This window comes from Pristiophorus japonicus, unplaced genomic scaffold, assembly GCF_044704955.1.
Source record: "Pristiophorus japonicus isolate sPriJap1 unplaced genomic scaffold, sPriJap1.hap1 HAP1_SCAFFOLD_1496, whole genome shotgun sequence".
In the NCBI taxonomy this organism is placed as follows: Eukaryota; Metazoa; Chordata; class Chondrichthyes; family Pristiophoridae; genus Pristiophorus; species Pristiophorus japonicus.
Window position 1 is genome coordinate 25,660 of NW_027251172.1, and position 13,730 is coordinate 39,389.

The following is a 13,730-nucleotide window of genomic DNA, read 5'->3' on the forward strand; positions in this document are numbered from 1 at the left end:
ATAGGGGAGAGTGTACACGGGCTGTGGGAGGGGATTAGATCAGTGATAGGGGAGAGTGTACACGGGCTGTGGGAGGGGAGAGTCAGTGATAGGGGAGAGTGCACACGGGCTGTGGGAGGGGATTAGATCAGTGATAGGGGAGAGTGCACACGGGCTGTGGGTAGGGAGAGTCAGTGATAGGGGAGAGTGTACACGGGCTGTGGGAGGGGATTAGATCAGTGATAGGGGAGAGTGCACACGGGCTGTGGGTGGGGAGAGTCAGTGATAGGGGAGAGTGCACACGGGCTGTGGGAGGGGAGAGTCAGTGATAGGGGAGAGTGCACACGGGCTGTGGGTGGGGATTAGATCAGTGATAGGGGAGCGTGTACACGGGCTGTGGGAGGGGATTAGATCAGTGATAGGGGAGAGTGTACACGGGCTGTGGGAGGGGATTAGATCAGTGATAGGGGAGAGTGTACACGGGCTGTGGGAGGGGAGAGTCAGTGATAGGGGAGAGTGTACACGGGCTGTGGGAGGGGAGTCAGTGATAGGGGAGAGTGCACACGGGCTGTGGGAGGGGAGAGTCAGTGATAGGGGAGAGTGTACACGGGCTGTGGGAGGGGAGAGTCAGTGACAGGGGAGAGTGCACACGGGCTGCGGGAGGGGAGAGTCAGTGATAGGGGAGAGTGCACACGGGCTGTGGGAGGGGAGAGTCAGTGATAGGGGAGAGTGCACACGGGCTGTGAGAGGGGATTAGATCAGTGATAGGGGAGAGTGCACACGGGCTGTGGGAGGGGAGAGTCAGTGATAGGGGAGAGTGCACACGGGCTGTGGGAGGGGAGAGTCAGTGATAGGGGAGAGTGTACACGGGCTGTGGGAGGGGAGAGTCAGTGATAGGGGAGAGTGTACACGGGCTGTGGGAGGGGATTAGATCAGTGATAGGGGAGAGTGTACACGGGCTGTGGGAGGGGAGAGTCAGTGATAGGGGAGAGTGCACACGGGCTGTGGGAGGGGATTAGATCAGTGATAGGGGAGAGTGCACACGGGCTGTGGGTGGGGAGAGTCAGTGATAGGGGAGAGTGTACACGGGCTGTGGGAGGGGATTAGATCAGTGATAGGGGAGAGTGCACACGGGCTGTGGGTGGGGAGAGTCAGTGATAGGGGAGAGTGCACACGGGCTGTGGGAGGGGAGAGTCAGTGATAGGGGAGAGTGCACACGGGCTGTGGGTGGGGATTAGATCAGTGATAGGGGAGCGTGTACACGGGCTGTGGGAGGGGATTAGATCAGTGATAGGGGAGAGTGTACACGGGCTGTGGGAGGGGATTAGATCAGTGATAGGGGAGAGTGTACACGGGCTGTGGGAGGGGAGAGTCAGTGATAGGGGAGAGTGCACACGGGCTGTGGGAGGGGATTAGATCAGTGATAGGGGAGAGTGTACACGGGCTGTGGGAGGGGATTAGATCAGTGATAGGGGAGAGTGCACACGGGCTGTGGGAGGGGAGAGTCAGTGATAGGGGAGAGTGCACACGGGCTGTGGGAGGGGAGAGTCAGTGATAGGGGAGAGTGCACACGGGCTGTGGGAGGGGAGAGTCAGTGATAGGGGAGAGTGCACACGGGCTGTGGGAGGGGATTAGATCAGTGATAGGGGAGAGTGCACACGGGCTGTGGGAGGGGAGAGTCAGTGATAGGGGAGAGTGCACACGGGCTGTGGGAGGGGAGAGTCAGTGATAGGGGAGAGTGCACACGGGCTGTGGGTGGGGATTAGATCAGTGATAGGGGAGAGTGCACACGGGCTGTGGGAGGGGAGAGTCAGTGATAGGGGAGAGTGTACACGGGCTGTGGGTGGGGAGAGTCAGTGATAGGGGAGAGTGCACACGGGCTGTGGGAGGGGATTAGATCAGTGATAGGGGAGAGTGCACACGGGCTGTGGGAGGGGATTAGATCAGTGATAGGGGAGAGTGCACACGGGCTGTGGGAGGGGATTAGATCAGTGATAGGGGAGAGTGCACACGGGCTGTGGGAGGGGATTAGATCAGTGATAGGGGAGAGTGTACACGGGCTGTGGGAGGGGAGAGTCAGTGATAGGGGAGAGTGCACACGGGCTGTGGGAGGGGAGAGTCAGTGATAGGGGAGAGTGTACACGGGCTGTGGGAGGGGAGAGTCAGTGACAGGGGAGAGTGCACACGGGCTGCGGGAGGGGAGAGTCAGTGATAGGGGAGAGTGCACACGGGCTGTGGGAGGGGAGAGTCAGTGATAGGGGAGAGTGCACACGGGCTGTGAGGGGATTAGATCAGTGATAGGGGAGAGTGCACACGGGCTGTGGGAGGGGAGAGTCAGTGATAGGGGAGAGTGCACACGGGCTGTGGGAGGGGAGAGTCAGTGATAGGGGAGAGTGTACACGGGCTGTGGGAGGGGAGAGTCAGTGACAGGGGAGAGTGTACACGGGCTGTGGGAGGGGAGAGTCAGTGATAGGGGAGAGTGCACACGGGCTGTGGGAGGGGAGAGTCAGTGATAGGGGAGAGTGCACACGGGCTGTGGGAGGGGAGAGTCAGTGATAGGGGAGAGTGTACACGGGCTGTGGGAGGGGATTAGATCAGTGATAGGGGAGAGTGTACACGGGCTGTGGGAGGGGAGAGTCAGTGATAGGGGAGAGTGCACACGGGCTGTGGGAGGGGATTAGATCAGTGATAGGGGAGAGTGCACACGGGCTGTGGGTGGGGAGAGTCAGTGATAGGGGAGAGTGTACACGGGCTGTGGGAGGGGATTAGATCAGTGATAGGGGAGAGTGCACACGGGCTGTGGGTGGGGAGAGTCAGTGATAGGGGAGAGTGCACACGGGCTGTGGGAGGGGAGAGTCAGTGATAGGGGAGAGTGCACACGGGCTGTGGGTGGGGATTAGATCAGTGATAGGGGAGCGTGTACACGGGCTGTGGGAGGGGATTAGATCAGTGATAGGGGAGAGTGTACACGGGCTGTGGGAGGGGATTAGATCAGTGATAGGGGAGAGTGTACACGGGCTGTGGGAGGGGAGAGTCAGTGATAGGGGAGAGTGTACACGGGCTGTGGGAGGGGAGAGTCAGTGATAGGGGAGAGTGCACACGGGCTGTGGGAGGGGAGAGTCAGTGATAGGGGAGAGTGTACACGGGCTGTGGGAGGGGAGAGTCAGTGACAGGGGAGAGTGCACACGGGCTGCGGGAGGGGAGAGTCAGTGATAGGGGAGAGTGCACACGGGCTGTGGGAGGGGAGAGTCAGTGATAGGGGAGAGTGCACACGGGCTGTGAGAGGGGATTAGATCAGTGATAGGGGAGAGTGCACACGGGCTGTGGGAGGGGAGAGTCAGTGATAGGGGAGAGTGCACACGGGCTGTGGGAGGGGAGAGTCAGTGATAGGGGAGAGTGTACACGGGCTGTGGGAGGGGAGAGTCAGTGATAGGGGAGAGTGTACACGGGCTGTGGGAGGGGATTAGATCAGTGATAGGGGAGAGTGTACACGGGCTGTGGGAGGGGAGAGTCAGTGATAGGGGAGAGTGCACACGGGCTGTGGGAGGGGATTAGATCAGTGATAGGGGAGAGTGCACACGGGCTGTGGGTGGGGAGAGTCAGTGATAGGGGAGAGTGTACACGGGCTGTGGGAGGGGATTAGATCAGTGATAGGGGAGAGTGCACACGGGCTGTGGGTGGGGAGAGTCAGTGATAGGGGAGAGTGCACACGGGCTGTGGGAGGGGAGAGTCAGTGATAGGGGAGAGTGCACACGGGCTGTGGGTGGGGATTAGATCAGTGATAGGGGAGCGTGTACACGGGCTGTGGGAGGGGATTAGATCAGTGATAGGGGAGAGTGTACACGGGCTGTGGGAGGGGATTAGATCAGTGATAGGGGAGAGTGTACACGGGCTGTGGGAGGGGAGAGTCAGTGATAGGGGAGAGTGCACACGGGCTGTGGGAGGGGATTAGATCAGTGATAGGGGAGAGTGTACACGGGCTGTGGGAGGGGATTAGATCAGTGATAGGGGAGAGTGCACACGGGCTGTGGGAGGGGAGAGTCAGTGATAGGGGAGAGTGCACACGGGCTGTGGGAGGGGAGAGTCAGTGATAGGGGAGAGTGCACACGGGCTGTGGGAGGGGAGAGTCAGTGATAGGGGAGAGTGCACACGGGCTGTGGGAGGGGATTAGATCAGTGATAGGGGAGAGTGCACACGGGCTGTGGGAGGGGAGAGTCAGTGATAGGGGAGAGTGCACACGGGCTGTGGGAGGGGAGAGTCAGTGATAGGGGAGAGTGCACACGGGCTGTGGGTGGGGATTAGATCAGTGATAGGGGAGAGTGCACACGGGCTGTGGGAGGGGAGAGTCAGTGATAGGGGAGAGTGTACACGGGCTGTGGGTGGGGAGAGTCAGTGATAGGGGAGAGTGCTCACGGGCTGTGGGAGGGGATTAGATCAGTGATAGGGGAGAGTGCACACGGGCTGTGGGAGGGGATTAGATCAGTGATAGGGGAGAGTGCACACGGGCTGTGGGAGGGGATTAGATCAGTGATAGGGGAGAGTGCACACAGGCTGTGGGAGGGGATTAGATCAGTGATAGGGGAGAGTGTACACGGGCTGTGGGAGGGGAGAGTCAGTGATAGGGGAGAGTGCACACGGGCTGTGGGAGGGGATTAGATCAGTGATAGGGGAGAGTGTACACGGGCTGTGGGTGGGGAGAGTCAGTGATAGGGGAGAGTGCACACAGGCTGTGGGAGGGGAGAGTCAGTGATAGGGGAGAGTGTACACGGGCTGTGGGAGGGGAGAGTCAGTGATAGGGGAGAGTGCACACGGGCTGTGGGAGGGGAGAGTCAGTGATAGGGGAGAGTGTACACGGGCTGTGGGAGGGGAGAGTCAGTGATAGGGGAGAGTGCACACGGGCTGTGGGAGGGGATTAGATCAGTGATAGGGGAGAGTGTACACGGGCTGTGGGAGGGGATTAGATCAGTGATAGGGGAGAGTGTACACGGGCTGTGGGAGGGGATTAGATCAGTGATAGGGGAGAGTGCACACGGGCTGTGGGAGGGGATTAGATCAGTGATAGGGGAGAGTGTACACGGGCTGTGGGAGGGGAGAGTCAGTGATAGGGGACAGTGCACACGGGCTGTGGGAGGGGAGAGTCAGTGATAGGGGAGAGTGCACACGGGCTGTGGGTGGGGAGAGTCAGTGATAGGGGAGAGTGCACACGGGCTGTGGGAGGGGAGAGTCAGTGGTAGGGGAGAGTGCACACGGGCTGTGGGAGGGGAGAGTCAGTGATAGGGGAGAGTGCACACGGGCTGTGGGAGGGGAGAGTCAGTGATAGGGGAGAGTGCACACGGGCTGTGGGAGGGGAGAGTCAGTGATAGGGGAGAGTGCACACGGGCTGTGGGAGGGGAGAGTCAGTGATAGGGGAGAGTGCACACGGGCTGTGGGAGGGGATTAGATCAGTGATAGGGGAGAGTGTACACGGGCTGTGGGAGGGGAGAGTCAGTGATAGGGGAGAGTGCACACGGGCTGTGGGAGGGGAGAGTCAGTGATAGGGGAGAGTGTACACGGGCTGTGGGTGGGGAGAGTCAGTGATAGGGGAGAGTGCACACGGGCTGTGTGAGGGGAGAGTCAGTGATAGGGGAGAGTGCACAGGGGCTGTGGGAGGGGAGAGTCAGTGATAGGGGAGAGTGCACACGGGCTGTGGGAGGGGAGAGTCAGTGATAGGGGAGAGTGCACACGGGCTGTGGGAGGGGATTAGATCAGTGATAGGGGAGAGTGCACACGGGCTGTGGGAGGGGAGAGTCAGTGATAGGGGAGAGTGTACACGGGCTGTGGGAGGGGAGAGTCAGTGATAGGGGAGAGTGTACACGGGCTGTGGGAGGGGATTAGATCAGTGATAGGGGAGAGTGTACACGGGCTGTGGGAGGGGAGAGTCAGTGATAGGGGAGAGTGTACACGGGCTGTGGGTGGGGAGAGTGCACACGGGCTGTGGGAGGGGATTAGATCAGTGATAGGGGAGAGTGCACACGGGCTGTGGGAGGGGAGAGTCAGTGATAGGGGAGAGTGTACACGGGCTGTGGGAGGGGAGAGTCAGTGATAGGGGAGAGTGCACACGGGCTGTGGGAGGGGAGAGTCAGTGATAGGGGAGAGTGCACACGGGCTGTGGGAGGGGAGAGTCAGTGATAGGGGAGAGTGTACACGGGCTGTGGGAGGGGATTAGATCAGTGATAGGGGAGAGTGTACACGGGCTGTGGGAGGGGAGAGTCAGTGATAGGGGAGAGTGCACACAGGCTGTGGGAGGGGAGAGTCAGTGATAGGGGAGAGTGCACACAGGCTGTGGGAGGGGAGAGTCAGTGATAGGGGAGAGTGCACACGGGCTGTGGGTGGGGAGAGTCAGTGATAGGGGAGAGTGTACACGGGCTGTGGGAGGGGAGAGTCAGTGATAGGGGAGAGTGTACACGGGCTGTGGGAGGGGATTAGATCAGTGACAGGGGAGAGTGCACACGGGCTGTGGGAGGGGAGAGTCAGTGATAGGGGAGAGTGCACACGGGCTGTGGGAGGGGAGAGTCAGTGATAGGGGAGAGTGCACACGGGCTGTGGGAGGGGAGAGTCAGTGATAGGGGAGAGTGCACACGGGCTGTGGGTGGGGAGAGTCAGTGATAGGGGAGAGTGTACACGGGCTGTGGGAGGGGATTAGATCAGTGATAGGGGAGAGTGTACACGGGCTGTGGGAGGGGAGAGTCAGTGATTCGGGGAGTATCTGCAGGGAGCGAGCGCGCCTGTCTGAGTCACAGCTTCTCTACGTGTGCTGTCTATAAACCGCTGTCCCTTTACCCAGGCTCCAGAACTGGAAGTACGAGGAGTGGGGGGAACAGGTGACCGTGGTCTCCTGCGACATGAGGGACTGGGAATCCCCGGTCCAAGCCGACATCATCGTCAGCGAACTGCTGGGGTCCTTCGGAGACAACGAGCTGTCCCCCGAGTGCCTGGATGGGGCGCAGAGGTTTTTGAAAGGTATGGGGTGGGGAGGGGTGAGAGGGTGGGTTGCGGGGGGGGAAGGGGACAAGGGCCTGATGGGGAGGGGGGGTGGGAGAGGGAGGGATGGGGGGGGGTGGAAGGAAACAAGGGCCTGATGGGGAGAGGGAGGGAGGATGGGATGGGGGGGAACTGGGAATGGTGGGGGAGGGAGAGGGCGTGATTGGGGTGGGGGTGAGGGAGAGGTCGGGATGGGAGGGGAGGGTGGCTTGGGAGAGGTCGGGAAAGGGGCGGAGGGAGAGGTCGGGGGGAGGGAGGGAGAGGGTGTAGAGACGGGCGGGGGGACAGTGGGCGGGTGGAAGGGAGAAGGGACAGGAATGTGGGGGGGTGGGGAAGAGAGTGAGAGCGGGAAGGAAGGAAGGAGAGCAAGTCACAGAACGACGACCTTTCCAGATGGGGGTGTGTGGGTCTTGGAACCACATGGGGACATCGAGCGCCTTCATGTAATTTTCTTTAAAACTTGCAGATGACGGAATCAGCATCCCAAGCGAATATACCTCGTACCTCGCCCCCATCTCCTCGTCCAAACTCTACAACGAAGTCCGTGCCTGTCGGGAAAAGGATCGTGACCCAGAGGTAAGTGAGATCACTGACTGGTGTCTCTCAGTCCCTCTCCCTCAGGGAGATATCTGTACACTGACTGGTGTCTCTCAGTCCCTCTCCCTCAGGGAGATATCTGTACACTGACTGGTGTCTCTCAGTCCCTCTCCCTCAGGGAGATATCTGTACACTGACTGGTGTCTCTCGGTCCCCTCTCCCTCAGGGAGATATCTGTACACTGACCGGTGTCTCTCAGTCCCTCTCCCTCGGGGAGATATCTGTACACTGACTGGTGTCTCTCAGTCCCTCTCCCTCAGGGAGATATCTGTACACTGACTGGTGTCTCTCAGTCCCTCTCCCTCAGGGAGATATCTGTACACTGACTGGTGTCTATCAGTTCCTCTCCCTCAGGGAGATATCTGTACACTGACTGGTGTCTCTCAGTCCCTCTCCCTCAGGGAGATATCTGTACACTGACTGGTGTCTATCAGTTCCTCTCCCTCAGGGAGATATCTGTACACTGACTGGTGTCGCTCAGTCCCCTCTCCCTCAGGGAGATATCTGTACACTGACTGGTGTCTCTCACTCCCTCTCCCTCAGGGTGATATCTGTACACTGACTGGTGTCTCTCAGTCCCTCTCCCTCAGGGAGATATCTGTACACTGACTGGTGTCTCTCAGTCCCTCTCCCTCAGGGAGATATCTGTACACTGACTGGTGTCTCTCAGTCCCTCTCCCTCAGGGAGATATCTGTACACTGACTGGTGTCTCTCAGTCCCCTCTCCCTCAGGGAGATATCTGTACACTGACTGGTGTCGCAGTGGGCAGCACACTCGCCTCTGTGCCAGAGGGTTCTGCCTTCAAGTCCCACTCCAGGGACTTAGCACATAAATCTAGGCTGACACTCCAGTGCAGTACTGAGGGAGCGCCGCACTGTCGGAGGGGCAGTACTGAGGGAGCGCCGCACTGTCGGAGGGGCAGTACTGAGGGAGCGCCGCACTGTCGGAGGGGCAGTACTGAGGGAGCGCCGCACTGTCGGAGGGGCAGTACTGAGGGAGCGCCGTACTGTCGGAGGGGCAGTACTGAGGGAGCGCCGCACTGTCGGAGGGGCGGTACTGAGGGAGCGCCGCACTGTGGGAGGGGCGGTACTGAGGGAGCGCCGCACTGTCGGAGGGGCAGTACTGAGGGAGCGCCGCACTGTGGGAGGGGCGGTACTGAGGGAGCACCGCACTGTCGGAGGGGCAGTACTGAGGGAGTGCCGCACTGTGGGAGGGGCAGTACTGAGGGAGTGCCGCACTGTGGGAGGGGCAGTACTGAGGGAGCACCGCACTGTCGGAGGGGCAGTACTGAGGGAGTGCCGCACTGTCGGAGGGGCGGTACTGAGGGAGTGCCGCACTGTCGGAGGGGCAGTACTGAGGGAGCGCCGCACTGTCGGAGGGGCAGTACTGAGGGAGCGCCGCACTATCGGAGGGGCAGTACTGAGGGAGCGCCGCACTGTCGGAGGGGCAGTACTGAGGGAGCGCCGCACTGTCGGAGGGGCAGTGCTGAGGGAGCGCTGCACTGTCGGAGGGGCAGTACTGAGGGAGTGCCGCACTGTCAGAGGGGCGGTACTGAGGGAGCGCCGCACTGTCGGAGGGGCAGTACTGAGGGAGCGCCGCACTATCGGAGGGGCAGTACTGAGGGAGCGCCGCACTATCGGAGGGGCAGTACTGAGGGAGCGCCGCACTGTCGGAGGGGCAGTACTGAGGGAGCGCCGCACTGTCGGAGGGGCAGTACTGAGGGAGCACCGCACTGTCAGAGGGGCAGTACTGAGGGAGTGCCGCACTGTCGGAGGGGCAGTACTGAGGGAGCACCGCACTGTGGGAGGTGCCATCGTTCGGATGAGACGTTAAACTGAGGCTCCATCTGCTCTCTCAGATGTACGTAAAATGATCCATGGCACTATTTTGATGAAGAGCGCGAGAGTTGTTCCTGGGGCCAATATTTATCCCTCAATCATCATCACATCGCTGTGTGTGGGAGCTTGCTGTGCGCAAATTGGCTGCCGCGTTTCCCACAGTACAACCGTGACCACACTCCAAAAGTACTTTGTTGGCTGCGAAGCGTTTTGGGACGTCCGGAGATCGTGAAAAAGGGGCGCTATATAAATGCAAGTCTTGCGTTGAACTCTCCTCGCGGTGCGATTCTGACCGCTTCCCTCCCTTTCAGGCACAGTTCGAGATGCCCTACGTTGTCCGTCTTCACAACTTCCACCAGCTGGCCAAACCTCAGCCGTGTTTCACCTTCGTGCACCCCAACAAAGGTAGGAAGGAAGTGTGTGAGGGGGCGGGGTGGGGGGGGGCGGAGAATAGGCCTCGGAGCAGGGAGGCCGGGAGTGTGGAGGGGACAGTAACCTGATTGAATAAGGAGACGGAGGGCGTTGAGTGTCTCGACGGCAGAGTGGGGCGGATTCCATCCTGTTCCCGCTTCCGGGGAATTTTAATCGCTCTCTCCACCGTCTGATTCCTCCCCCTCTCGTCTCTAACCGACAGATCGTCGACATTTACAGCACGGAAGGAGGCCATTCGGCCCATCGTGTCTCGTGCCGGCCGACCAAGAGCTACCCGGCCTAATCCCACTTTCCCGCTCTGGGTCCGTAGCCCTGTGGGTTACAGCACTTCAGGGGCACATCCAAATGTGGTGAGGGTTTCTGCCTCTACCCCCCTTTCAGGCCGTGAGTTCCCCCCCAGACCCCCACCACCCTCTGGGTGAAGACATTTCCCCTCAAATCCCCTCTAAACCTCCCCCCAATTACTTTCAATCTCTGCCCCCTGGTTGTTGACCCCTCTGCCCAGGGAAACAGGTCCGTCCTATCCACTCTATCCAGGCCCCTCATCATTTTATACACCTCAATCAGGTCTCCCCTCAGCCTCCTCTGTTCCAAGGAAAACAACCCCAGCCTATCCAATCTTTCCTCATCGCTAAAATTCTCCAGTCCCGGCAACATCCTGGTAAATCTCCTCTGTACCCTCTCCAGTGCAACATCCTGGTAAATCTCCTCTGTACCCCTCTCCAGTGCAATCACATCCTTCCTGTAATGTGGTGACCAGAACTGTGCACGCAGTACTCCAGCTGTGGCCTAACCAGTGTTTCATACAGTTCAAGCATAACCTCCCTGCTCTTGTATTCCATGTCTCGGCCAATAAAGGCAAGTATTCCGTGTGCCAACTTAACCCCCTGTGGTGCTATCTTCAGGTTCCTCCAACAACAACCGCTACAAGTCTCTGGACTTTGACATCAAGCTCAACACAGTCCTACACGGCTTTGCAGGCTACTTCGAAACAGTCCTCTACAAGGACGTGACTCTGAGTAAGTACAGCATCTTCACGGCCTCCGGGTGCCCAGAAGCACGTCACCCTCAATAAAGGACGTTTGAAATGTGCAGTCACTGTTGTAATGACCCAACCCCTTCCCATTCACTCCCACTGTACACAATCCCAATGGACCCAAATCCCTTCCCACTCACTCCCACTGTACACAATCCCAATGGACCCAAACCCCTTCCCATTCACTCCCACTGTACACAATCTCAATGGACCCAAACCCCTTCCCATTCACTCCCACTGTACACCATCCCAATGGACCCAAACCCCTTCCCATTCACTCCCACTGTACACCATCCCAATGGACCCAAACCCCTTCCCATTCACTCCCACTGTACACAATCCCAATGGACCCAAACCCCTTCCCATTCACTCCCCCTGTACACAATCCCAATGGACCCAAGCCCCTTCCCATTCACTCCCACTGTACACAATCCCAATGGACCCAAACCCCTTCCCATTCACTCCCACTGTACACAATCCCAATGGTCCCAAACCCCTTCCCATTCACTCCCCCTGTCACAATCCCAATGGACCCAACCCCTTCCCATTCACTCCCACTGTACACAATCCCAATGGACCCAACCCCTTCCCATTCACTCCCACTATACACAATCCCAATGGACCCAAACCCCTTCCCATTCACTCCCCCTGTACACAATCCCAATGGACCCAATCCCCTTCCCATTCACTCCCACTGTACACAATCCCAATGGACCCAAACCCCTTCCCATTCACTCCCCCTGTACACAATCCCAATGGACCCAAACACCTTCCCATTTACTCCCCCTGTACACAATCCCAATGGACCCAATCCCCTTCCCATTCACTCCCACTGTACACAATCCCAATGGACCCAAATCCCTTCCCACTCACTCCCGCTGTACACAATCCCAATGGACCCAAACCCCTTCCCATTTACTCCCACTGTACACAATCCCAATGGACCCAAACCCCTTTCCATTTACTCCCACTGTACACAATCCCAATGGACCCAAACCCCTTTCCATTTACTCCCACTGTACACAATCCCAATGGACCCAATCCTTCCCATGATAATGTAGCTGGAGTGTTGGTTGTGCCTTTACCCTCATGTTTCTCAGCTTGGTAATCTTTCTGTCTTCGCAGGTATCCTCCCAGAGACCCACTCCCCGGGCATGTACTCCTGGTTTCCCATCCTCTTCCCCCTCAAGGTGAGTTCGCTCTCGTTCGCTGCTCAACCCTTTTCCGATCGACTGTCTGTCCAGCCATTCAATCCAGATCTGATCCATAATAAAGCTCCCTCAACACTGTCCCATCAAACACTCCCAGGGCAGGTACAGCACGGGGTTAGATACAGAGTAATGCTCCCTCTACACTGTCCCATCAAACACTCCCAGGGCAGGTACAGGGGGTTAGATACAGAGTAAAGCTCCCTCTACACTGTCCCATCAAACACTCCCAGGGCAGGTACAGCACGGGGTTAGATACAGAGTAATGCTCCCTCTACACTGTCCCATCAAACACTCCCAGGGCAGGTACAGAGGGTTAGATACAGAGTAAAGCTCCCTCTACACTGTCCCATCAAACACTCCCAGGGCAGGTACAGGGGGTTAGATACAGAGTAAAGCTCCCTCTACACTGTCCCATCAAACACTCCCAGGGCAGGTACAGGGGGTTAGATACAGAGTAAAGCTCCCTCTACACTGTCCCATCAAACACTCCCAGGGCAGGTACAGAGGGTTAGATACAGAGTAAAGCTCCCTCTACACTGTCCCATCAAACACTCCCAGGGCAGGTACAGCACGGAGTTAGATACAGAGTAAAGCTCCCTCTCCACTGTCCCATCAAACGGTCTCGGTGTTCCGGCGATTTGAGAATTGACTGGTTTGTCTAATGCTTTGCTCTGTCTCTGTGTTCTCGCCCCTCCCCAGCAACCCATCGGCGTGAAGGCAGAGGAGACGGTGTGCGTGCGGTTCTGGCGGTGCGCCAGCCCGAAGAAGGTGTGGTACGAGTGGGCCGTGACCGCTCCGGAATGTTCCGCCATCCACAACCCCACCGGCAGGTCGTACACCATCGGCCTGTGAGGGGTCGCTGGGCGGGAAACCCACCCCACCCCTCGTGTGTGGGATCGCTGGGGTCGGGCGGCCTTCGACCCTTGACCCTCGACCCCAGCTCTATTGCTGCTGGACTTTGGCGTGGTTTGGGTGGGCGCTGGGGTTCGGGCAAGGTTCGCTGGCGCCCCGTTAGCCGATTGCGAAGGGGAGGGAGAAGCGAGCTTGTGGGTGGGGAGGGTGTTTGCATTTGTACGACTGATTAAATTGTGTTTATGACTGCATTTTGCTCCCCGCCTCACTGGAGATTATTGTCCCGTCGGCGGGTGGTGCTGGTGCCTTTCGGGATCTTGCCATGCACTGAACGGCCGCTACGCTCCCCTGCATTGCGGCACTCGCCTGTGCTTCGAGTCTTGCCTTCGCCTTCCCGGGAAGCACGTCGGGGAGGTTCCTGACCTCGGGGAGAGGCAAGTGGCCTCTTCTGAAGTGGGGCCGAGGTCTTTTAAAGAGGAAAGAGATCGACTGAGCCCAGTAAAACACTTCACTGATTTGGAGGGCTAGGCTGTGCTTTAAAATGGCCGCCTCGTCTCTGTTCACGGGCGTCCACAAAATGGCGGCCTCGGTGAACACGGGTACCAACAAAATGGCTGCCTCGGTGAACACGGGTACCAACAAAATGGCGGCCTCGGTGAACACGGGTACCAACAAAATGGCTGCCTCGGTGTACACGGGTATAAACAAAATGGCTGCCTCAGTGTACACGGGTATAAACAAAATGGCGGAAGAGTCGCGAACCA

At 58.6% G+C, this 13,730-nt stretch overlaps 1 protein-coding gene across 1 annotated transcript in view; it reads left to right on the top strand.

Annotated features, from left to right (window-relative positions):
* The window catches only part of prmt5 (protein arginine methyltransferase 5), a gene marked incomplete at its 5' end in the record, with an annotated part of 37,229 nt that extends 24,007 nt beyond the window's left edge, over window positions 1-13,222 (top strand). The window contains 6 exons of the mRNA XM_070870525.1: window positions 6,803-6,978; window positions 7,466-7,575; window positions 9,747-9,840; window positions 10,773-10,886; window positions 12,029-12,093; window positions 12,814-13,222. Coding sequence (XP_070726626.1) covers window positions 6,803-6,978; window positions 7,466-7,575; window positions 9,747-9,840; window positions 10,773-10,886; window positions 12,029-12,093; window positions 12,814-12,966 — 712 coding nt within the window. The remainder of the gene's footprint in view (window positions 1-6,802; window positions 6,979-7,465; window positions 7,576-9,746; window positions 9,841-10,772; window positions 10,887-12,028; window positions 12,094-12,813) is intronic.
* Window positions 13,223-13,730: the final 508 nt, after the last annotated feature.